At 42.6% G+C, this 26,583-nt stretch overlaps 1 protein-coding gene across 1 annotated transcript in view; it reads right to left on the minus strand.

Annotated features, from left to right (window-relative positions):
- The window catches only part of POLQ (DNA polymerase theta), a 63,334-nt gene that overhangs the window by 9,454 nt on the left and 27,297 nt on the right, over window positions 1–26,583 (minus strand). Inside the window, exons 15-26 of the mRNA XM_044449653.1 lie at window positions 26,191–26,434; window positions 22,033–24,287; window positions 20,080–20,226; window positions 18,305–18,498; window positions 14,679–14,919; window positions 13,299–13,492; window positions 11,937–12,074; window positions 8,321–8,495; window positions 5,530–5,659; window positions 4,689–4,804; window positions 3,216–3,400; window positions 1,687–1,798 (exon numbers count right to left, since the gene is read on the minus strand). Of these exons, the coding sequence (XP_044305588.1) occupies window positions 1,687–1,798; window positions 3,216–3,400; window positions 4,689–4,804; window positions 5,530–5,659; window positions 8,321–8,495; window positions 11,937–12,074; window positions 13,299–13,492; window positions 14,679–14,919; window positions 18,305–18,498; window positions 20,080–20,226; window positions 22,033–24,287; window positions 26,191–26,434 (4,131 nt within the window). The remainder of the gene's footprint in view (window positions 1–1,686; window positions 1,799–3,215; window positions 3,401–4,688; window positions 4,805–5,529; window positions 5,660–8,320; window positions 8,496–11,936; window positions 12,075–13,298; window positions 13,493–14,678; window positions 14,920–18,304; window positions 18,499–20,079; window positions 20,227–22,032; window positions 24,288–26,190; window positions 26,435–26,583) is intronic.

Below are 26,583 nucleotides of genomic sequence, written 5' to 3' on the forward strand. Positions count from 1 at the left end.
TCATCATTATTACAAACATATGCATATTTTTCATAGTAGACATTTTAGTGTTAATGTTTAAAAATCTCCAACTCCCCCAGCCCACCAGCCACGTCTTCATTCATGATTTTCTTTCAATCTTAAAATAAAATTAAAGATTAAGGACATTCCATGGAGATGGTACTCACAATAAGAAACATATTTAGTTTTTTTTTCAACTTGCAGGATCACATCAAGCAAAAGCAGTGGTGCAATAGCTTAGTTGTGGAGGCAGACCAAAAATGCAAATGTGTTTCAATGAGCAAGAACAAAAATAATGTTCAGGTAACTTTCATTTAACCAGTGAGAGATTTGTATAAAATGAGGAACAAGATTTCTATTGTGAGCAGAAGAAACTCTGAAAAAGACACTTGAAAGCACCTTAAGTAAATAAGATAATCTTAAAGGAGATCAACCCTGACTGCTCTTTAGAAGGTCAGATACTGAAGATGAAACTCAAATGCTTTGGCCACCTAATGAGAAGGAAGGACTCCCTGGAGAAGAGCCTGATGCTGGGAACAATAGATGGCAAAAGAAAGAGGGGATGGCAGAGGTTGAGGTGGCTGGATGGGGTCACTGGAGAGGTGGGTGTGGGTTTGGGTGTTCTCCGGGGGATGGTGGAGGACAGGAATGCCTGGAGGAATATTCTTCATGGGGTCATGATGGGTTGGGCACGACTTTGTGACTAACAACAGCACATTTCCAAATATCTTCCAAATTTTTTCATATAATTCTGTTCCCATGTCTAATAAAAGTACATACTTGCATGACATTTCCAGTATTTTCTTTCTGCATTTCAAAATGTTTAATTAGCCTACACATGGCCGTGTAATCCAGAGGGGCACAGCTTGCAGCAGTGATGCCTCCTGGGGTTACTGGGAGGGGTTGTTACTTCACAGCAGCCAACCCTGCTGGTTCTGTGCCACTAACCATGGTGCACAAGCCCCCAGCACCAGGCAGGAGCGGGGGTGGAGGGGGCTTTAGCATCTCCCTCTGTGACACCAAGGCAGCCTCCCCGTGTCCCTGAGCAAGCTTTCACAAGATTATGGGGTGAGAGTGGGGCTGAGGTCCCCCTCATTGCCCTTGTGCTAATGCATGTAATATGCATTCCACATGTCTCTTGAGATGCTTATTTGCGGGGGGAAGGGATCAAACCTCACATGTTTTCTGAAGTTTTAACAACACGATACAGTCTGGCAAAGATTCCTTTCTCTCACATGTCTAGTTTTGAAAGTTACGTCAATTAATATCCACAACTGTATGCCACCAAATCGTAGGTTATGGAATAAATGACTTGCCGGCACTGAAACATAACAGTGCCGGCAGATAATATAATTATTATCCAGTGCCTTTCTTCAGTTACGGGTCGTTGTGTCTTTCTCTTGCACTAGCCAATTCTGAAACTTAAATGCGCCTCCAACTTGAAATAGCAGGGCACTTTTGCAGGATGTAATTCTATGCTTTGGTTACTACACAAACATGGCCCTAACTCCAAGTACTCACAACCCAAAATAATTTATTTTAAAACCATTAGGCTTATTATGCGGACTGTTCTTTTGGAACAGAAAAGCTCTACCAGGAATTTTGCTTAACTTACAATATACTTGGTAAGTAAGATCACCAGATTGTAAAAAGAAGGCATAATCATCAGATACAAGCAATCTTTACCTGGGTATCTGGATTTGAAAGATTCAATGTAGTACAAAGCATCTGTTTCTTCAACACCCATCTGTTCTCCCAAGGATTTAGCTCCTATTCCATAGATGATCCCATAGCAAATCTGCCAAACAATGAAATTCTAGTTCATTCCAGCATTAGCCAACAAAGATACAAACATGAGAAACGCAGTTTTCCTGCAGCTGATATTTATATACTTGAATATCTCTGTTTTACCTTTTGGTCCTAATTTTTACATGATCATTAGAATCATCACACCTCTGGGATACAAGTCTGTCCAAAATTAGCCTCAGAACATTTCAGAGTTTTGGCCAGGAAGTGGCACTTAATGCTGCCCTCCCTGAAAGCAAAAATCACACACATGCACATGTCTCATAGAGGCAAGACAAGCGCCTTCTAGCTCAGTTCTTTCTCAATGGCCTCTCCTGGAAATTGAACACAGTGGCTGGATTATGGGACTGCACCCTGTAATGCCCACTCCCAGCTGTACTGTGGGGAAAAGGTGAAGAAGACCAAAAGCGGGATGGAATGCCATTTCCACCTGGGGGGTGACTTTGTCCAAATGGGAAGCCAGACTTTTCTGGCCCCCCAGACAGTATTCTAAACTAACAGAAGAGCTGTGTACATGCTTCATGGTCACACTGGGGCTTTCAGTAAATCCCATGAGGATTATTACATCAATTATTTAATTCCATGATTCTATACGACAGCAGAACCAGTTGCCTGGAGAGGCGGTGGGCTCTCCCACACTAGAGACATTCAAGGGGAAAGTGGACAGCCATCTGAGTGGGCTGGTGTCGACTGGTGCCCTGCACGAGCAGGGGGTTGGACCCAAGGGCCTTCTTGGCCCCGTCTGATCCTGCTATTCTGATTCTGTGATTCCAAGTCACAGAAGCATGACGTACACCTTTCAAGTGGACATTGATGCTGAATGAACCTTGAGAGAAGACACGGGAAGGGCAGCGTGCGGCAGAGAAACAGGTACTCTACGGTAAACTGTACTGAGCAAGAATTTACTGTCAGAAGCAACAACGCAAGTGAACCTTGTTCAGATATGCACACAGGATTTTAGTCATAGATCTATGTTCTAAATAGGCATACAGGTTGTCATGGAAAATGAGAATCATAGAGAGAGGCCACTCACTGCAAGAACGAGTGGAACAATCCTGTAGAGACTCAATCCCTGGAAGAAAGAGAGATCCTTGCATGCCAGAAATGTGATTTTGGAGCATGTGGAGGCATGGGATCACGGCAGCTTCACTCATCAGGAACACGGGCGGCTGGGTCTACAACAAGGCCATAGACTGCATGGTGTGAAGGCTCCATGGCCCATCACACATCATCTAGATAGCCCAAAAGTTACTCCTGGGCTGAAGTCAGCAGTCATGGTGCATGCTGGGATGTGGGAGATGGGCATCTGCCCCACCAGCTTCTCTGCCTGCTCTCAGATCTCCGGCAGGGTTTCACTTTCATTCAGCTAAGCTCCATGAGCCAGGAAAGCCACCTGTTTCCAAGACTACCTGCTTGGCCTGCTGCCTTAAGCCATCCCCAACTGCTTCAGGATCCATCATCTTCCACTCAGCTGCAATGCTTCTGAACACATCCGCACCACCATTCAAGGCCTGGAGAAGCCGTGCGTCATGACACAAATGGGCAAGGATCCTCAGTTCAAGCTGGGAGTAATCAGCAGCCAAAATTACGCCACCTACAGGCAAGGAAACAGAGTAATTCCTCAAGGACACATTTCCCTTAAGAAGTAAAAGTACTCTGGCTTCTGCCTTTATCTGCAGCATATGTCTGTAGGTCCCCGCACACAGCCTTATCTATGCAGAAGACAATACCAGACAAGAAACATGTATCAAGTGCCTTTCATACATCATCTTCCTAGTCCAGTATTCCCCAGGCTGTGGACCAGGACCACCCCCCGCATGGGTGCCAGCTAACCCTCAGGGGCTCTCCATACTTCAGGCTGCTCAGTGTCTCTTAGCCTGACTGCCCTGTGCCATGGATACACCTGTAGGGACGGCAGTGGGAGCCAGTCAGAGAGCAAGGCTGATATTCTGAATAACAACAACAATGTGCAAAAAATGGAAGAGGAAAGGGATGAAAAAGTGAGAGAGAGAAACTGTTATAGGAAGAAGTGAGTGTCAAAACAGCAGGAGGGAGGGAGTGTGAAAGAAGAAGGAAATGGAAAACGAGACGAGATAGGAAAGAAGGCTTTGAGAGGAAGGAGGACAGGAGCAGACAGGAGAAAAGCCGTAATAATCTCTACTTCAAACAAGTGTCCCTGAGCACGACTGGAGTATGGGCTTACCGCAGTTTATAATCCTGGTTTGCCTGAAAATGCAAACCATAGTTTGCCCATACAAAAGAAGCTGGCAAGAGATACAGAATGCAGGGAGTGGAAGTCATGCCCAAGGGAGGGGACAGCAACAAATGAAGCCCAGACTCTTCAGGGGTTGCTACAATGCATCCTTTGTTTGAACAGGCCCGCTGCATTGGCGCAGTATATGTGAATAATTCTGTACATCCCTCCTCTCGTTTTTTGTATTATAGTAACTCTTAGGGCAGCAGCGGGCAGCTTCTGATGGTCTGTGGTCCAATTTCCCATCCCCTGGGATCTGATAAGAGCCACTTCTTTCCCAGAACTTTGGTAGGGAGGTGGGGGAAATTTTGATTTCCCCTAAAAACAAGGTGAATGGAAAGGACATGCCTTGTTGCAATGCAAAACTGTGCTTCCTGGACACTTCAGAAACCTTGATTTCCTTTAAAAAAAGAACCATGTCCCTCATGCACCTTGTTTTAAAGGAAAATCGCCAAATTCCAGTAGCACATTTGGCAGCCAAGGCCACAGAATCAGCTGGTGGGGGGGATGCCCAACTCTGCCCTAGGACAGCACACTGTCCATGATGATACCACTTTCTGCCTAGATTCGCATCACTCATGGTCCTATGTGTGCTGAAGTGCCCAAAAGCAAAAACACAAGATGTTACCTGGAAATGGGACAAATGCATGTCTCATGCTAACAGAAAATGGTATTTCTTTCCTTTCAGTTAGATTGTCAATCTGATTCTTAAGTCCACATGGTACCATGGAATGTCTTCTACCTCTGTAAAAAACATATGCATTAAAAGCTGGCCTTTAACTGATTTCTATAAAATACATCAAGATAAACACAATATCAGGACCCTTTCTTTAATTCTATAGGCATTGCAGGCTGTCACTTGAAAAGGAACAGGCTATTCTTGTAACCTGGAATTGCTAGTAAGTCAGTGTCATGGCTTGATATTTTTATGGCACAAGACTATGATTGCAGTCAGCAAGGAAAAGAAAGTACCAAGCACCGTGCTTCTGTATGTTCTGTCATCTTTCCCTCTTTTTAAATTTTGTGGCATATGTTATTAATATGAAGATCGTATGTTGCTGACAGTGAATCACATATTTTACTGACTGATAGAGCAAATAATGCATCAAAAATACATCAGAAGCATTATAGAAAACAGTGATGAAGTGCAAATGAAAGCAATTGAGCAAAAATCACACCAGTGAGCTAGTCATGTCTTTTGCCTACTGCTGTTTGTAGACCCAGGAAATGGGGACAGGACATGGGCCCCTTGCTGAGACCAAGCAGGCCTGGGATTGCTCGATGCCTTGAGTTCCATGATAAGAACAAGCTGGAATATCCACATACTGATAAATACAACAGCCAGTATGTTGAATGTCATACACTAAATTTAGTACGCTCTTGTCCTTCTAGGAACATGACTGGAAAATCTAAGAACAGAACTAAAATGAAGATGAGAAAATCATTAACAAAATATCCTACATTTTTACCTGCTTCTTAGAATACTGAGCCCCTTCTGCTGTCTTTGGTAAGGCGGGCTTTCTTCAACCAGGACTGGCATTTCAATGTCAAAGTCTTTAGGCACATTCTGTATATTTGGCTCTCTGAAGCTTATGCGACCTAAGAGCAAATGTAGGACAAGGATAAATGCAGGCAGCTTGTGGTAGCACAAGATAGTCTGGAATGAATATGGAGGCACAACATATTTAAATATGAAAGCTGAAAACAAGGTAGAGTTAACCAATCAAAAAGGAACACACATTGCTTTTGTTCTAACTGGAAAGTCTGGCATACGTTCACACAGCAGCAAAAGTGGAGTTTCTGACTCTCGTGTCAGGAGACGATGAGGAATGAAAGGCGGCAGATGAAAGGAATAACCACCACTCCCTGGCCTGGCAGGCTGCTTCGTGGCATACCTGACCCTTTCTGGCTGCTGGCCACATGCCCACCTCACAAAACAGCTGCTTGCTAAAAGCAGTGGCAATAGGGTGACAGGTGATCTTCATGAGACCTGAAGCATTACTTGCCACGTGCCAGCAACAGGTGAAGAGGCTGGAGACAGAATCAACTAGAATCATGCCCCTTTCTCCATTGGTGCATTCACCCCTTCTCTACTTAGTGGCTTTGCTCCCACTGCTACCTGGCTACTTCAATGGAGCAAGTCCCTGCCAGGCCCCAGGGAAGGGAAAGTGGGGTGCTGCTCACCCCTCCTTCAATCCAGTTGCTCTCTCTGAGCTGGTTCCACCTGTCTGAAGGGGAGACCAAGCTCCTCTGCCAAAAGAGTTGCCACGCCTGGGGAAGAAACATTTTAAGCTCTCCTTCCCACAGGCTGTCTTCCTCACTGAAGGAACCAGCTGGGTTATCTTGCTGTCTCTCTGCCTGGGCTGAGGACAGAGAGGTGGAGGAAGAGAATGACCCAGTCCAGCATGCAGGTGTGCAACCTTACTAAGGTTATAAACCCCTTAACTTTATGGCAGAATCACTACCTTGATTAAACAAGAAAGAAGCCACACTAGAGAAAGAGTTAGCATAGGCAGCAGGATTTTAAGGCTTAGGTTAAGGAGTGAGGCGAAACCCATATTTACACAAACCTGGTTTTTCAGGGAAAAGAGGGAAGTAGCCACAGACACTTAACCACTGTTTAAGAAGAAAATAATGCACTGCACACTTTACTTTTTGTCATGTAGCCAAGAATGTAATTGTCACAATATGCAGATTAAGCAGCTTTGCTTTGGACCTGTAGGTCTCAAGAGTACAGCAGGAAGAAAAAAAAGTCTGTTTACTTCAGCAGAGATGCAAGTTCAGAAGAAAACTCAAAATCTCCTTCCAACCTCCCCTTTGCAACAGGCATTTTTAATGACAGCCATTGCTTGGGAAAAGTAGGGAGGCTCAAATACCAGGTGGCTTCTCAGACCAAAGGTTACTTTATTCTTACACTCTTGAGAGAGGAAGTTTTCTAAGTCTCTTCAACAGAGGTAGCAATTAAGTTACTCCTAAAAAATTAATTCTGAATTTGAAAGATGTGATCAATTATGGGCCAGTTCTGGGCAAGCTGCTAGAATGGGAGACTGCAAACCAACTTCAGATACTTTTAGATGAAAGATGCTCTAGCTCCAATTCAACTGGGCATCAGGCCTGTCTGGTAGCTCTGTAAAATGACCTCTGCCAAAGGAGCAGATGAGTGTGACTGAACTGGGACATGTCGCTGTGGTCCCACTACTACTTGGACGGCCAATTCCAGAAAGGGATTGATGCATGGCTTCCTGTCGGTTCTTCTGTGGGCTTTGCACGCCTCCATTTCATCCCCCATTCTGTTCAACATCTACCTGAAATCACCAAGAGCTTACCTGGAGATTTGTATTGAATGCTCTGCTGGTGGCACCCGGCCCTCTCTTTCATCTATATCAAGTGATACATTCCTGATCAGTGTCTATGTCTGGCAATGGGGGCCAATAATTGGAGACTCAGTCTAGGCAAGATGGAAGGGTTGGTGCCAGCTGGTTATTCTGCCAAATTATGTGGCCTTCAACCAGTTCAGGAGAGATCCTACCCCAACAGATCATGGTCAGTTTTGGGTGGTGCTTCTAGATCTCAGTAGTGTGATGTGCCTTTCATTTACTCAGGCTGAGTAAGCAACTGTGAGTCCAGGAGACACACGCAGCAATGCCAGTTGTCCATACTCTGATAGGCCTTCAGTTTGGATTATTGCAAAGTATTGTATGCTGAGCCACCTTGAAAACTATCCACAAACATCAGCTCAATCATATTCCAGGTGGGGTTCGAGCTTGATCCCAAGCTCATGACATGTTAAAGACTGAGTTAATGCTACTAAATCAATTATCACAATAATTGGAGGACTGCTGCAAGAAGTTCATTAACATATGAAACACATTTCTGAGTTCCCAAACAAGCGATATCAAGAAATATTGTTGTTGCAATACATGTAATTTACTATTTGGCTCAAAGCATAATTATATTGGAATTTCCATAAAATACAGAAAAATCAGACATCTTCATGCTCCTGCATCATGATAGGAAGCAGGACTTCAGGCAAGAGGGGGAAAGAAGCTAGAAGACACCATCAACCACCCTAAAGTAACAGCATGCATGTTGTTAGATTAACAATAAAAATAACTTATACAGAAATCCAGCAATGAGACTTTTCCAACTACAAGAAATAGCAAAGCTTTCATTATGGTTATTGTCCCACCTGCTTTGTCCCTTTTCAGTAAAGGTGGATAAATCAGCAGATACACTTTCGCACATTTTTTAAAAAGCTACCTGTAGCACTGTGAGTCTGAGACACAAGATAGATCCTTTCCATTCCCAATACAGGGTTTAAAAGCTTCTTCCTCTGCAGTGGAAATATTGTTTTTGTTATTGCATTGGTGATCTTTCTCCATTCTAAAATCAAGCCCGGTAAGGGATGCAATGCCTTCAGCTTCTCTAAAACATCCTATAGAAATTAAGAGTAGATCATGCCAGTTAGCTAGTTTCACATTCACACAGCTTATTTGTAAAGTCTTCACAGCCACGCTCTGGGGGAAAGCCTTAAAAGATCCCTGTTGGTTCAGTCAGGCTCGTATGGTGCCAAGAGCCCTTGGTGTGGGCACACTGCATGGGAGAGCAGAAAAGGTAGCACAGCTGTTAGGATGCTTGGGCAAAACATGCCAGTCCTTCCCCTACACGGAGAGAGGCTGTGGGTGAGCTGCTGAGGAGGATGGAATTGCTCAAACACTCATTATTCCTCTAACTTTTGGAAGTTATTTTAGGTTCCTGCTTAGTTCTGTAATCTTAATTGGTTTAAACTGGGTGTTTCATTCTGATTTACTATCTGAGCATGCCTGAGAAAGCCTTTTGCCTTGAAAGCCAGCATAATAATACTGGTAATAAAATCTCTCTCGGACTCTACCTTTTATCCTATAGGCTTACAAGTCTGCCTGCCTTCCCACTCAAAAGTAGGAAATCTCCAGGGAAAGCGAGGAGGCAGTCAGGCACTTCATCTCCAGAAATCAAAGGAGAATAACATTAAACCTGTCATGCTGCTCACTTAACAAGAGTAATTGTGCAAATTACTCCCTTCATTCAAGGCATCATTAACTTATGGAATTCACAATCACAAAGTAGGGTCATGTGCACTAGGTTAGTTTATTTATTTAAGGATCGGATCCATTTACAGAGGACAAGTATGTTGATTCTCCAGGACCTCTCAAGAACTTCTGAGGCCATCAACCATGGTATCCCTCTGGGGAGGTTGGCTGAGTTGGGGGCATTGCTGTATGGTGGCTCTCCTCCTATCTGGTGAACTGTCTCCAGTTGGTGCAGCTGGGGGATTGTTGCTCTCTACGCCATGGCCCTTGTGTCATGGAGTTCCACAGGGCTCCATTCTGTCCCCCATGCTGTTTAACAACTACATGAAGCCACTGGGAGAGGTCATCTGGAGGTTTGGGCTGAAGTGTCCTCGATATGCTGGCAATAACTCTCGTTCTCATTTAATTCAGGTGTTCTAAACTGGTGCCTTGGCTCAGAATGAACTGGATGAGGACCAATAAGCTGGAGCAAAATCCAGACAAGATAAAGGTGCTACTGGTGGGCAGCCCATCTGTCCATTAAGGAAGTTTTCAACCTGTCCCGGACAGGGTTGCGCTCTCCCTAAAGGTTTGTTGCTTGGGGGTGCTCCTTGACCCCAAGTTGTCATTTGTCACACAGGTGACCTCAGTGGCCAGGAGCACCTCCTATCAGCTCAGGCTGATTTATCAGCTATGTTCCTACTTGGACAAAGGCAGCCTAGCCCAGTCATTGAAACACTAGTAGCCCCTTGCCTGGATTTATTTGAGTAAGCCGTCCTGAGGTTCTTGCAAAGGACGGCATACAAATATCTTATAAAATAAAATAAAATAAATAATTACTGCAATGTGCTCTACTTGGGGCTGTCTTTGAAAATGGCCCGGGCACTTCAGCTAATTCAAAACAGAGCAGTGTGACTGTTAATGAGGACCAACGTTAGAGAACACATCACGTTGGTCCTTTGCCAGCTGCATGGGCTGCCTGCTGCCATCCGGACCCAATTCAAGGTGCTTACAGTAATACATAAAGCCCTAAAGAGCCTAGAACTGGGATATCTGAAGGAATGCCTGCCTCCAGATATCCCCATCAGATCCTTAAGATCTTCTATGAAGGCCCTTCTACATGCCCCTGCCCCCCAATGAAGAAAGCAGGGAAATGGCAAGGAAAAGGGCTTTTTCTGTTACCACGTCTCATCTCTGGAATGCTCTCCCTCAAGAGGTGTAATTGGGACCCTCACTACTCACTTTCCGAGGCCAAGTAAAGTTGCTTTTATTCTGTACCAGTTTTTAGTATAATTTATGGTTTTACTATGTATTTCTCACTGCTTGCTTTTATTTGTCATGTGCATTTGTCTCCTGCTCCATTGATATTATTGGGTATTATGATGTTTTGTATTTTCTTGTTTTTAATTTGTTTTGATTTTATTCTCTTCTTCATTGATTGTTGTTTTATGAGTCACCCAGAAAGCCCTTTGGCTATGAGGTGGCATACAAGTGTCATAAATGGACTCTGTGTTATAAAAATTTTTACATTTTGTATTGTCAAACCATCCCGAGACTTCGGTAATGGCACAGTCTAGAAAAGTTTTAAATAAAATAAAATAAACCAACCAAACAAACAGCCAATATAATGGCTAAATGGAGCCTTATTAGCAATTAGAAGGTCAGGTACATGACAGAAAGAATGCAAAAGAAAAACTGGTTCTCAGACATGCTATTACTGCACATTTACTGAAGCCCAATCAATCCTGATCCAGTGAGATTCTTCTTTTGCAACAATCATTTCATTTCTGAAAACTAGCTGCACTGCTAACTCTCTCTGCTGCAAGAAGGATGGTCAGTTGTTTAGAACTGGAAACTATGGAACAGGATTCCTCCAGTAGGTTTTGTACATGCCCACCCGTCCAAATTCTAGCAGACCAGGATAAACATAGGCCAAAAGCTATCACTGGTGAGAACACAAAATACAGGCAACTTTCACAGATTTGATTATTTGCAAGTTAGCCACCAATAATTCACTGGGATTTTTTTTTTTGGGGGGGGGGGGGAGTTTTGTGGTCTACTGAGGAAAATCAGACAATGCATGTAGAGTAGAAAATGTAAAGAAAATGGAAAAAAAGTTTATTAAGTCATGAGTGCATAAAATATATGTATCATTAATATTTTTATCATTTAGTACCATAAATATATACAGCACAGAGATTTATTAAGAAAAAATAAATTTTGTAAAAAGTTTCAGTGAACTAAAGAATTGTGAACTAACAAACTCTGTTCAGGGATGCCACCCTCTTTGTCTCAGTACTACCCAGCCTCATTCAGGTGTTTTGTCTCTTATCATGCAGTGCATCTTGCATTTCTCACTACTTTTTGCATCTTTATCGTGCATTAAAATATCAACTGTAACCATGGCTCCAAAGTGTAGTGCTTCTACTGCTCAGAAAGTGCTCCCATGAGGCAAAAGAAAGTGAAGATCTTACAAGAAAAGGTTAAATTATTAGATGTGCTTTGTACAGCAATTTCAGCTGCTGCGGTTGCCCACCATTATGGCATCAATGAGTCAACTGCTGTTTTTCAATTAACTGGAAGGTGGATGTTTCAACAATGTAGGCTAACACAGAGAAGGGTGGTGGGGAGGGAGATGGAGAAGCAATCCAGTACACATATGCTCAACAGCATTAAAAGATAAGGCTGAGCAGGCCTAGAGATAGTCACCATTTTCCTACTTTCACAGGCATTCTGCATGTGAAAATCCACGAATGTGGAGGTTCAACCCTAGTACTCTAAGGTTTCTTCTGAGTCAAAAACTTATTTTCACACAGTTAACATCATACCTTGGTTGTACTGAATTGTTTACCCAACCGGATCCTGTTTCCATTTGCTGTTGCCCTCCTGGTGTAACCTAACGTTCTCTTGCTCCTTTGCAATTTTGGTTCTCCATCTGTTGGCAACTTCTGCTCTAAGAACAACACCTGAAAAAGGACACAATATCAGTTGCATCTTTTTGCTTTCTACAGCAGGGCCGATCCCGTTCACTTCGCTCTTCTCCTCCAACAGCTACTTCTTTCAAGGACTGCCAAAGCCTTCCTAAATCACTGTCTGGGCCCACAGAACACAAGAACCTGCACTCAAGGTTGATTTTGAGCAAGAATGGAATAGTGAACTCAGTCAATGAATTACTGCATTGGCATCTATCTCAGAGGGGTTAAAACAAATCTAAGCTTACATCTGACTCAGCAAAAGCTTTCATTCCATGAATGTTAGACTCCACATCTTTAAAATAAAGATCTATCTAAATGGCTAACTGTTGAAAATATAAGCAGCTAATGCCTTGTTCATTCACATGTTTGGCAATGCCTAATAGTTGCCTATTTTTGAGAGGAGGGAATAAAATGGATACATTTGGGGAGAGAAAGAGCTTCAGTAGTTACTGATGTGCACATTCTTTTTAACTTTCGGCCACCTGTTGGGACTTAATTACAAGGTCAACATAAATGGATCCTCTGTACCCTTCTGACAACTAAACGACTAATATTACAGCACTGGAAAGTCAAAGGCCACCTTCAAGTATACAGTGACTTGGTTGACACGACACACTAAGTCACCAGCAGGCCTGAAACCCCCATTTCCTGAGAGGATTATAAATCACCTTGGACTGGCTTACAAACCACTCCCAGCAGCCATGGGTTGTTCTTGGGTTTAGGAATCCTACTGTGACTTAGCATCATGGCCTGAACCCATCAAGGCTAGTGACCCTTGGCAAGACCAGCAAAAAAGGGTTCAAGTCAATGACAGCCAGCAAAGTGATCAAGTAGCACTTTGTATAACTACTGTGAGTTTCTCCACCGTGTTCTTGCTAACACTCGGGCAGTAGGATTGCTCACAAGGATGGAATTCTCTCCAAATCTGAACTTACTCCAACCTGGCACTATCCAGGCTCCACAAACTTGTTGAAAATAATTGAAACATCCAATATCTATAGCCACCTTGAAATTAATTGAAACATCCAGTATCTATAGCATGTAATGGCTCAACACTCTCAGAAATCATTGTATATTTTAAACAATTGTTCATTAAGAGAGAAAACCTCGACTGTTTAAGAAGAACAGTAACTTCATTCCAAAGTTTTGCTGATTATTTCAGCACCAAAAACATAGCTTCAGTTATCACAATAAACTGAGAGTTCACTCTATTACCTCCGCGATCTCATCAGGAGAAGTCAAGGAGAAACTGTGGCCTGCCAGCTGGTATATCTGATTCTCAATCTCATTCAGTTTTGCTTTCAGAATGTGCTTCTGGGCCTCACCCTCTACTGTGCTAAAGCCTATACCATTGAGCTCTAGCAAGGCCAAACAGTATTGATTTGGCATCTCTACTTTATGAAACACATCTGTAATAAACAGCAACAAGTGAGACAAAACAGGTTAGTTCAGTGTCATGATTGAAATGTCAAGACTCTTGAATAAAAAATAAAGATCTTGCTTTATTTTTCTCCCTTATTGATGCTCTTCAGAAGTTCCCAATGATAGTTTGCCAAGCAAGTGATCAGCAGGTGTTTAGTATCCAAAGAATGAAAAGCAAACCAGCTAGAATTGTAGTAGAATTTGAAAGGATGAAAAATCATTACAAAATGAGATTTTTTTTAATAATCCCAGAATTAGGATCACAGTTCATCACACCTGACTGGTAGAGAAGCCAAATGAACTTCTGGTGTCAGGTTCAGGCAATTATGGCTTACATAACCATGTCACTCAGTACTCACTATGTGCAGATGCTAAGGAAAACTCCCCCTCCCCCATTCCCTTGAACATTGATATATAATGGGATTCCATGCTAAACCCATAGGAACTCAAATACCTATACAGAAGAAAGCCCTGTGAAATGTTGTCCATGAAAATATCTATGCTGTACTACAGCTTCCAAAAATATATACAAGAAAATATATTTTCCTACAATGGCATTCTTGTGTGCTTGGGGGTCAGACTAAATGCCTTTTAGGGATTCCTTGTAACTCAATGGTTTGATTTGCCTGCCATGCTAAGCCATAGGGGGTGCATTGTGTGTCATCTGAACCCCTGTTGCTTCCTTAAACCACCCCAACAACCCATGGCTTGTAGTGGGGTTTAGTAAAGGCCCAGTGGCTTAGCGTGCTGTCTGACTCCAGGCAACACTTGAAGCTACAGTCAAGCCATAAAGAACTTCTTGGCAGGAGCAGCAAAAAAATTGATGACTGCCAGTAAATTGCTCCCCCCGCTCTTCCTGCCTACTTGGTAGCTCTTGAATTGGTAGCTTTTGTTCTCTTAAGCCCAAGGGGTGGCAAGAAGTCAGGCTGGAGGGTCTGAGCAGAGGAGGAAGAAGAGAGCTGACTTGGGATCCTTAGACAGCTGGGGGAGAGCCTGAGGTCTCTCAGACTGGGAATATTGTGGACCCTCAGCTTTGAGCGGAGACCTTCCATGAAAGAAACAGTCATCAGGTTGGCATGCTATTTGTCTAATGCTCATGTAAAAATGAACTTAGAACCTGTTATACTGAAACCTACATTAGATTGCATGGTTTCAGTCTCTTAACACTTCTACCTTGCAAGTTATCCTTCTGCAAAAGAGTATTGACTTGGTTCATGATATGGAAGACAAGAACAGACTCAACAGCAGCCCTGTAGCGCCCAGAATGATCTGAACCAGCACTGAGTCCTAGGCTTTGTCTCCCTTGGCCTACTCCAATCTTGTCCAGTAAGAACAATTCCTGAGGAAGGAAATTAGCAACCATGTTGTGTAGGGAGCGCTCTTTAGACTCTGGATCCAGCAGCCAGCATGCCACCTGCAATGACAGAAATGAAAAGCACATAGAAAGAAAAAAGAATTCACTTTTCAGAAGAATGCAGTCAGGCTTAGGAATAAGAGCCTTTGCACGGATGGCAGACAGACTGGCTATGCATGTGTGTCCATCCCACCCTAGGTGATTCTGATCATTTCCAGAATTCACTGAGGGCTAAATCCTTTGACTTGAAAGGTCACTTGGTCTGGGTGCGCTCCGGAGAGAGAGGATGGCTTTGGTCAGTAATACAGTACTTTCCAGGCATCTTTTTTTTTTTTTTTTGCTTCACTGTTGCTTGCTCATCCTTGTTTAAAGAATAGTTGAGGCTGTGAAGGGACTGGGAGGATGGCATAACCACACCAAAGCTCCCCCAGAACAGCACAAAGGCCAACTGACAAACAATGCCATGGGACTGGAGAGACCACCTGCCTCCTCTTATGGCAGAAAGGGAGGCGCATATGTAGCACTTTCAGCACGTTTTAATATTTTTTATACTTGGATTTTATAGGTTTTGCAATTATTCTATTTGACACTATGCAGTTTGAAGATACAATGTAGTAAATGGCATTTTAAAGGGTTATTTGTATGGCAATAGGCCAATACCAAAACAGGTTCACTGTAAGACTGAGTACTATCTGTAACTAATAACTGTAACTAATATATGCTCTAAACAGAGAAGTGAACTGATATGGGCACAAATGTCTTACTCTGTTTCTAGGACAGCATAGCATAGGGGCAGTGTGAATGTGCGATTTATCTTGTTTCTTACTTGTCCACCCATCGTGATATTTACACTCATAGGTTGCCTATATGGGGCACTTCTACTTTACAAATTGAAGGAATTGTGGGAATGATGCAAAATGGTTAGTTCTGGAGGGCACTGCACCAGCAGGGGAACAGGTGCACTCTTCAGGCACCGTCCCGGATCCAGCACTGTCGCTAGAGGCACAGGTGGACTGTGCGGCATGAAGTGTAGGCTCATGTACTAACTCACCATTATCTGGACAGAGCTAGCCAAACTACCATGTCTTGGCAGCCTCCCAGGAGGCTGACTTTGAAATTACTTCAGTGGGTTGACTTTGAAAATATGTTGCCCAAAACAGGGCAGCATGATTGTTAAAGGCCAGTATAGAAACATAGAAACAGAGCAAGTCAGAAGGGGCCTCCCGGACCATCTAGTCTGACCTCCGGCAACAGCCGGCTCTGCTCACGACATGGCCACCATGTGCACGTCCAGCCTATCCTTGAACACCCGCACCGATGGGGCCTCAACGACCTCCCGTGGAAGCCCATTCCACACCCTCGGGGTCCTGACTGTCAGGAAGTGCTTCCTGGCATCCAAATGGAACCTTGGCTCCCTGAGCTTTGCTCCACTGGAGCGCATCCTGCCTTCCTCTGCAGGGGAGAACAGGTCTCTACCCATCTCCGTGTGACATCCCCTCACATACCTGTATGTCGCCAACAGATCCCCTCTGAGTCTCCTCTTCTCCAGGCTGAAGAGACCTAGTTCCCTCAGTCTCACCTCATACGGCATCCCCTGAAAACTGGCCACAAACCTTGTGGCTCTACGCTGCACTGACTCTAACCTGGCTATATCCTTTCTGTAATGAGGGTCCCAAAACTGAGCACAATACTCCAGTTGCAGACACACCAGAGTTGTATAGAGTGGTAGTAATACCTCTCTTGATCTACAAGCCACATTTCTGGCTATGCAACCAAGGGTGGCGTTCGCCCTCTTGACCACCGCATCACACTGCTGACTCATGTTTAGCCTGCAGTCAACCAGTACCCCGAGGTCCCTTTCACAAGTGCTGCTCTCCAGCCACTTGTCACCTAACCTGTACTTATGACAGCTATTCCTATGCCCCAAGTGCAAGACCTTGCACTTATCCACACTGAACGCCATCCTGTTGCCTCCTACCCACTTCCATAGTCTGTCCAGATCCTTCGGATCTGGAGTACCTGCTCCTCAGTTGTGGCCACTGCTCCAGTTTTAGTGTCGTCTGCAAATTTGATCAGCAGACTGTTCACCCCTTCTTCCATGTCATTAATGAAAAGATTAAACAGGATTGGCCCCAGGACAGAGCCCTGGGGGACCCCGCTTGTCACTGGCCGCCATCCCGATGATTCCCCACTAATGGTTACCTTCCGCTTTCGGTCAGTCAACCATGCCCTAATCTACCGGACAGTGCTTTGGTGTATCCCAAAACTCCTCAGTCTCTCCACCAGGATATCATGGGGCACTTTGTCAAAGGCCTTGCTGAAATCCAGGTATACCACATCCACTGCATCCCCTCCATCTAGCCATCTGGAAACCTTATCATAGAATTCCACAAAGTTTGTCTGGCAGGACCTGTTTTTGGGGAAGCCACATTGTGTGGCTTTCAGCCTCCCTTCCCTATCTAGCATCACTAGATCTCTCTCTATTATGAGCCTTTCCATTGTTTTTCCTACAATGGACGTAAGGCTAACAGGTCTATAATTCCCCATGTCCCTTCTACTACCCTTTTTGAAAATTGGGACCACTGATGCCACCCTCCAGTCCTCTGGAACTTCACCCATTCTCCACAAGGCCTCAAAAATGGAGGCCAGCGGGAGTGAGAGAACCCCTGCCAACTCTCTAAGTACTCTCAGGTGTAACCCGTCAGGGCCTGGCACCTTTGTAATGTCCAATGCCCTGAGGAGTCCCTCGACTTCAAGGGGGGGGGTGGTGACTCTAATATATGCCCAAGTCCCCAGCCTCATCTAATCTCCTATGCGGATATCCCCCGTCCTGCTTTGGGGAGAACACAGAGGCAAAATAGTCATTTAGCATCTGTGCCTGTTCCCTCATATCAGTCACTGGATCTCCTTCCTCCTTATTTAGTGGTCCCACCACTTGTCTCCCCTTCCTCTTCCTATTTACATGCTGAAAGAAGCCCTTTTATAGTATGATCCTATGATGCCGCTACTTTTCCATCTGTGCTGCCTGTCAGTCCATGTCCAGGCCCAGACTGCTTAGAGCTGGGTCTTCTTCCATATATATGCCCTTGGACCCTTAGATCATTCTCAGTGGTCCTTCTCCAGGAAGCTCTGCAATGAGGTCGGCTGCTACTAAGAAGAGGGCATTCTCTGTTGTGGCACCCTAAGTGTGCTCTTTCCAACACTAGGCCAAGATCTTCTTGTTTTCTCAGCATTTAGTCTATCTACCTTTTAAAATCTGCTGCTGTATTTTAATCATTGCACTGTTGCTGGGTTTTACTTTAGTTCTTATTTCTATTTTGCACTGTACTTTTAAAAATGTTACGTTGCATCTTATGGTTTAAATTGTTGAAACTGCCCATAAGATTCTGCTATTGGGCAGTGTAGAAATGTAATTTAAAAAGCCATCAATAAATAGTTATTAAACCTTTGGGTCCTCAAAACATCCTGTCAAAGAGATGTCACAGGCCTTCAGGAGAATCTTGTAGTGCTGAATGAAGTCATACACAGCAAGTGAAAATACTCTCTTGGATTCCTGTAGGCAGAGCCGAAGGTGCCGCAGTCTCTCTGCTATGGACAAGTTCTGTTCCAATTGAGGTGGTACCAAACTGGCACTGATTTCTAAGGAGACAGTAAAATAGTCCCTCTTACTGGAGAATCAAGGAGAGGTTCTAAATAAGCGGAGTAGGGAAAGAAGCCTCTATCTGTATATGGCCTGCAGCTCCACATATAAGCAAGGCAAAAAATTTGTCCTTGCATCTTGCCTTCTTAACTCATACTCTATCAGCCCCTTGAACTGTGTATTTAGTGGGATAGTAGAGCAAGTTCATTAGGAGGGTCCAAGTAACATCCTGTGATTCTTTATTCTCTCTTCCCATTCCCTAAGTCTCTGCCTTTTCCATTTTGCTTATTAATCCCTCCCTCGAATTACTCCACAACTTCCCATAACTTTGAATTTTCAAAGCTTCTACAGGGGAACCTTCAGCTTCTCTCAACATCCCCTTCCATCTCCTCATGCTCATTTCTTTTCCAGACAAACAGCTTTCTCATCTCCCTTAAGCAAAAAAAATCAATCAACTGTCAGCATTCTGTGAGCTGACCCAAAAAACATGAAATTATCGATACACTGCCCATAAAAACACTACCCTTTATTTAATCTAAAGTAGCATAGTGAGGTGCTATCTAAACGGACGTTCCTAAAGTGCATTCTTTTAGTGCACACACAGGCAGCTCGCAAGCCGTGGGCAGCCTTTGGCTGTGCTCCGTGCAGCATGCAGGGCCATGACCCACTTTCTTATGCCACCCATCGGGCCAACTTTCAGCCGGCAGAGTAGACACTGAGCGCTCGCGTGTGAGCGTATGAAGCAGTTTAAACCTCGCCACCTCCCAAGTGACTCTCAAACAGATTGCTATTGCCCCCTGCAGCACATCCCATGCTCACAGCAGCCAGGGAAGGAAGAATTAATGCTGAGAAGTGTAGGCATGAGTGCCTGTGCACACATCAGCATGCATATGTATGAGTGACCGCACAGGAATACCTCTGAGTCCTGCTCATGTGCCTATGCTCATAAATATTATTATTATTATTATTATTATTATTATTATTATAACATTTCTATGCCGCCCCTTGCCGAAACCTCGGGGCGGCTTACAACACGATAAAATACATTGAAATACAATAGCACATAATAAATTACCATTAAATACAAAAATACAAAAAATACATTGATTTACAAATATAAGATAAAAATTATCAGTATAAATTAAGTAAATAAAAATATAGGAGGAGAAAGAGAAGGAAGAAGAAGTTGCCCTGGCCAGATCATATGTTTTAACAATTAAAATGATGTTTAAATAAAAAGGTCTTTACCTGGCGCCGAAAAACCAGTAACGACGGTGCCAGGCGGACCTCTTTGGGGAGTGAATTCCATAGGTTGGGTGCCACCGCAGAGAAAGCCCTCCTCCGAGTACTTACTCTCCTAATTTCTTTCATGGAGGGTTCCCGGAGAAGGGACTCTCCCGCAGATCTCAAGGGGCGGTCGGGCATATACGGACGTAAGTGCTCGTTCAGATGCACTCACACACGAGTGCATGGGTCTGTATACAAGTGCGTTTGTATAACCCCATGAGTATGCATGGTCCCTGCCCCTCAAACAGATGTGGCCAAAAAGATTGCTCACTCCTGCATACTTTCTTACTTACCTATCTCCTCTTGAAGTTTTTCTTGCAATGAGATATAATAAGCATCCTTTCCGCCCCAACACACAGCTAGCCCAACTACAGAAAGGTCTTTGCAGGCTTTTAAAGAAAATCTGTCATCTTTATGCTGAATCTTCTGAAGAGTGCTTCCTACAAAAAGCACACACAAAGCTTAACCTCTTGTTAGCCCCTTGAAAGTGCAAGCACATTTAGATCTAGGATTTTGCTTACCCCTGTTGCTTCCCAGACACTCTGGGTAAAAAACTCTCCCTCCATAGCTTCCAGAAAGTGAAGGGACCTAGCTGCCACTGTCGAGTGTGTCTTCCAACTAATATCAGGGAGGGTGAAATCTCCCGTTATAACCATGTCCCTCCCTGGGATATCCTTCCAATCTGGGATATCCTTTCATGTTTATTAAATTCTAAGCCTGCAGACTGGGACTTCCTTGTTTTTAATCTGTGTACAACACTTAGTATATTTTAAGCATAATATATTATAGCTATAGTATCTTATCCAAACAATGACATTGTTTCCAGACATCCACTAACTGGTTGGGTTGATATCAAAACAGCTTGAAATATCAAATCCCAAGGGCATATTATACCTAATGTGTAGTGTTTCGCTTGCCTGGCACCTACATTTTACTCTCTGATGAGAGGCTATTTTTGCTTTCCCAAACATTTTAGGAACCACTTTTAGAACTTTCAATTTTTTTAATCCTTCTGCTGCTTTACACCTGGTTCAGGTACATTTTATTCTGCTTGTTTTATAACTTTTTATGTGTACTTTTAATGTGTATAAAGCCCAAATGACTTTGAATGCCTGAAACATGTTGAATAAGTAAATATGTAGCAAGTTGTTGGGAAAACTAATTAGAAGAGCCAGTTGCAGAATACATGTTGAAGCCCAACCAAACAAAGAGCCTGGCAGGCCACATACAATCAGACAAACTCACCCAGATCACCAAGTGTCAGAAGACTCAAGACTTTGTCTGCCCCAAATCTCCAGTACTAGGCACATTCATGTCGTATGGGACACTTCTGATGCTAAATATATTTTATCCATAGAAATCATTGCCCCACTGCCCTTGGAACCATCAATCCTCAAGGTTCAATTTTGAATGGAGTGGCTATTGAGGAGTTCTCCATCATGCATGCAATATATATGGTTTCTCCAAGAGTCAAATAAAGAACAAGGGAGAATTCAATGCTAGATAACACATCAGTTGTCAGTATTAGAGCAAGATGCACTGTCTGCAAATTGACCTCAGTCATAAAGTATTTTAAGATGGGGGTAGGAATATTGAACAACAGGACAGGTACTAATGACCCACAAGAGATGGCAGTCACCTGAATGTGCCTTTGGTGAAAAACCACAGTCACAGAAAAAGCTGGTTCCTTTAGACTAGGCTCAGCATCAGGGATAGACAGAGGTAGCCAGAGTGGGAGGATGCAGTTGCTTCAGTGAGCTTGTGATTCCATTGCATGCCTTGTGAATATTTGCCTTTTCCACCAGCACTACTAAATGGTCTTTTGAAGCATACATGACAGCAACTAATTAACACCTTCCCTTAAAGAACAAAGCTCTGTCAGCTGGATAGCTGAAGTGTTAACAAATGCAACAGAGGTGGAGAGGAAAAGGTACACAGGGTGCCTTTCTAATTAGTGAAGAAACTGTGTTGATTGTTCCCAGTGTATTTTTTTTTCTAGTATTCCAACTGCCTTTTGCTAGAAAAAGTTTTATACTAAAACTATGCACAGGCATTCTTCCTGTTAGGCACCACATTGTTCTAGAACCCAAGCTCTCAGTTTCTGATTAATCTGAAGATCATTCTTGATAGATCTGATCATCCAACCACTGATCTAGTGGAGAAAAAAAATAGAACTATTCCTACCCATTGCATTTCCAAGATATCTGGGCTAATCAATATGGAAAGAGCACAGGGTACAAACTCACCTTGTTTGAGCTTGGCACCAATTCCTGGTCTTTGGGACAGGAGGCCTTCTGCTTTTTCACAAGCCACAGAGACAGCAAATCTCTTTTTTGTCTTCCATTCTTTAATGAAAGTTTGGAACAGAGTCATATCATTTACCACATCAATTATAGTGAAATCTTCAGCACTGCAAGATGGTAGCAGATCTTTATCTTGGGACAACTGGAGTGAAAAACCTTCAGCTATAATTGAGTTATCCTCCTCAAATGACAGCTCATAATTTTCTCCATTTTCTTCCTTATGCTGAAATATTTCTGTTTGCTGGTGTGAATCAAGTTTATTGTTTTGTAGAAGCTGAGGACATGGAACTTTGTCTGCAGGATTCATACCTCCCACTTGTACATGAGTCACAAAAGGTGTGGGATCCATGCGGCTCACTGGAGGAAGAGACCTTTTTTCCCCATCTGCCCAAGAAACCGGTCTTCCATTTCTGTTGATTAGCAAACAAGCCTTATTCTGATTATCCATCCTTCTGGTTATATAGTTGCCCTCAAAATCATCACAAAAAGATAAGTTGCATTGGCCATGATAGGGGAAAGAGATTGTGTCTGAATCATCATTCTTGGAGAATGCTACTCTTGAATTGTTTCTTTCTTTTCTTTCCATACTATCTCGCCCTGGATTTTCACTTGTACCCTTTTCAGTGTTCTCACACCTAACAGTAACTGGCTCATCATTCAGACTGTTCCACTGGCACAGCATGTCCCTATGGACCTGTGGCACCACCACAGTATTTAGTCTTTCTGCTAAGTGGAAAGAATCATTACCAGAGAATACTAAGGAATCATCCTTGTTATACCCTGTTGACTCCTCCAGGTTACCAGTGGCATTTGTCATCCCCTTATCTGACACCAGGTCATGTTCTAGGGTGGCTTTGTTCGGAAGAGAAATAGCCTGCTGCTGTGGAAATGCCCCCATGACAGCTGTCTCACCATTATGAACAGCTTGAAGGCCATTAATGCAGCCAGAGTCCTCATCAAATAGCAAGCTATCACTGCTATTCAGATGGTCTTTATTTACTTCCACAGTCAGTGTATTCTGGCTGATAAAAGAGGAAGACTTCTTTGGAAAAATAGATACCTGCTCTTCTGCTAAGTTTGGAGTCTGATAGTCTCTTAAGAAGCTGTCTAACTGGGAGTCCATGATAGAAAAACTGTTTCTTTCAAGGCATGCTAGTGTTCTTGGGGATTTCTCAGTAAGCTTAATCGGAGAGATCCCAGAGTCTGACACATTACTATGCAATAAATATACATTTCCTGTTACATCCATTTTCTTTATATGGGGTTTTCTGCATGTTAGCTTGTCTTTAGCATGCACAGCATCAGTTTCTGAAATGCTAGCACACTTTGTACGAATGCACACTTTCTGTTCTGGGTTTGCTACTAGTTCTCTTCCTTTGACTCCTTGTTCATTTGCAGTTTCAGCTGTCACCTGATGCTGCAATAGCTTATCTGTTTGGGTATCCAACTGGAAGCTTTCTTCAAATTCTTTGTAGACAAAATCTAGGTCAAGTGAACAATCATTTTCAATAGATTCAGTATCCCTCAGGACATTATCAGCATGATTATCCACTTCATTTGTATTGGCAGCTTCTAATATCCCACTGAAATTTGTCACTTTGTTTTTATCCCTATTCTGCTTTAAATGAATTCCAACCTTTCTTTTCAATCGGTTTGCAATGTGAGCTCTCTTTGATGCAGCTTTCAGTACTAGCTTTGTCCCCTGTTCAATGCTTTTCGACATTTTCCTGGTATCCATCATGTCTTTCCCAGAGGTGTGTGTCATAGTTTTTTCGTCTGTGTCCAGATTCATCCATTTTCTTGCACTACAGTACATGTCTGCAATTCTTGCCTCTGTTTTAATCCTCTCTACTGGACTCTTCTCTTCAAGTCTGGAATTTTTTGAACTAGTATCTCGCAGTCTCTTGCTTTTTTGGTTAACATATGGCACGTTCATAGGTTGAGAATCACCAGTTTTGTCTAATAAAGTAACATTATGGCTACTTGTGAAAAATATGTAAGATGCATCTGATAGGAGAGAGGCATTAGGATTCCACGGCAAATGAGCCAAGTCCTGCTTCAACAGAGTTTTTGCCTCCTCCACAACAAGATGGGCTGCTTCACTCTCAGTTATTCCCTTCAGTCCTGAAATCCACATACAGCGTGTATTAAGCCGTTCCTCAGCAGCCTGCTCATCTTCATCTACTGCCCTACGAGTACTAAAGAGACAGGCCAATATGAACAAGAAATCATGCATTCATTTTAACATCATTTTACAAATCTGTCAAGAACAATAGTACTCTTAGCGTCTACTAATTCAGAAAATGGAGAACATGCAAATCAGTGCACAGACATTGACAGAGATGGGAAGGTAAAGTGGTGAGGTAAACCAGGGATGACAGTTTAGTGTTAGAACAGAGCTTCAGAGACCAGTCCCATTGGGCACTTGTGTTTTAGCAAAAAGTCATGTAATGAGAGAGTAATGCATCTAAAAGAAAGGAAAGAATGGGGGCACTGGATTGAAGCAGAGAAGGAAATTATTTGGTCTACACTTCCTTTAATTCAAAAGCAGCAATGAAAACATCATAATCTTATATCAATAGAACTTTTCAGGGAAAAAGTGATATTTTCCCAAAAGAGGTTAAATGGATTGTTCCTCTTAAATCCTGATACAATAATAAAATGCCATGGAATCTTATTGTCTTTGCCCCATATTAACAGTACTCAAGAAGTCTATAGCTTGAAAAATAAGCAATGTGTTTATTGGAGGCTATCCAGTAGCACTAGGCAATTATTATAAGAAAATTTGGAAAAACAGCAAGAACATTTGATGTTAATAATAAAAACAGCAAGACCCCCATATCCACTGGCTCAGTTACTATGTTTTCAGTTGACCATGGTTGACCATGGCCTGAAAGAGAAGTTGTAAAGAGTGGTGTAAAGTGCCTCCTATTAAATCAAATAAAAATTCTTGACTTGATGGGGAAAGAAAAAAATCATATGCTGAGGTAAGAACAAATGAAATTGTGAAAAAATCCACATATAGTATAATATAATGTGTGCTATTATCCTTGGCTTCAGGCATCTGCTGGTGGGGTTGGAACCAATCTGTGCAGATGCAGGGGTCCTGCTGTACACTGAAAAAAGAGACAGTGTACAAAAGCCATTTATATTATAGATCACACATTTAGTAGAGATAATAAAATTTTAATGCTGCTTTAGATATAAAAAAGACCATCAAATTACTCTTTTAAAAGGTGAAAGTTTAATGTTCTTTAACTTTGGAATACCAGTGACTATTCCCTTTACCATGACTAATTACCTTTTATTAATTTAAAAAATTAAAGGCAAGACAGAGCAGTTCCATCTTTATACTACATTTTGCTTTGGTTTTAAAACCATTAGCAATGTATTCAAGAAAAAGTAAGCTAAACAGTGTAAAATTAAAATATAGAACAATCAGTCTTTATGCTGATCATTTAGCTTTGGTATGAACAAACTTGTGCAATCTAGAATAAAATTACAGAAGATTGAAGTACTATACAGTGATGCCTTGTACTTCAGATTTAATTCATTTCAGGAGGCTGTTCAAACTCTGAATCGTTCGAAGTCCAAAACAACTTTCCCCATTAGAAATAATGGAAAGTGAATCAATCTGTTCCCAGACCCGAAAAAATATAAACTTAAAAAGCAAATATGCATAATTTAAGATAAAAATAACACAATTACATGCCAAAATTATTAATTAAAACTTGAAAACAATAAAATACATAAATATGTACTGTATAATAAAATAAAAATTGCATTTACTGTATTGCACAAGTGTTATGCAAGAGATGTTTCACAGTGAGAGATGACTTGGGGGCACAACAGATGAAATTTACATAGTGACCACATTTTTTTCACTGTGTGTGCAGTTCAAGCGTAGAAGCATTGTTTGAACCTTGGAGCGATTTTATTTTGACTGTAGTGTTCGTAATCTGGATTGTTTGAAGTCAGAGTCATTTGAACTACTAGGCACCACTGTACGTAAGCAAGCTGATAAGCAAGAGTGAGAATCTGATCCACAGCCAAAACTGTATCAATATGCTAACTTCAAGCCATGCTGGAACTGTTTCCAACCTTCGGAATGGTGCTGCATTTCTGAAAGCATTCTCCACCTCAGCAACTTTCGCTTTAGCCACATCAGCTACTGTGAGGAAACCAGCAGTATAAAGAGCTCTGGCAGACTGCGCATTTAGGAGTGAGATCTGGACAAGGCTGCAGAGCTCTCTCTGGATTCCTAAAGTAAGGCGACTCTGAAACTGAGAGAGCAATTGTTCCATATTGTGCCACCCCAGCCGGTTACAGAAAATGGTAATCATCCCTGAAATAGATAAAATTGTGATTAAGTTAAACATATACTGCATAAATTGCGCAGATATTATGAAGTCACCTTTTGAGAGATTATTGAAGCTTGTATTTAGAGGAATGTCTTTGCATGTTCATACTACTTCAAGCAGCCAAATATATTCA

The sequence above is a fragment of the Varanus komodoensis genome, unplaced genomic scaffold (assembly GCF_004798865.1).
Source record: "Varanus komodoensis strain SLA01 unplaced genomic scaffold, ASM479886v1 scaffold60, whole genome shotgun sequence".
Classification (NCBI taxonomy): domain Eukaryota; kingdom Metazoa; phylum Chordata; class Lepidosauria; order Squamata; family Varanidae; genus Varanus; species Varanus komodoensis.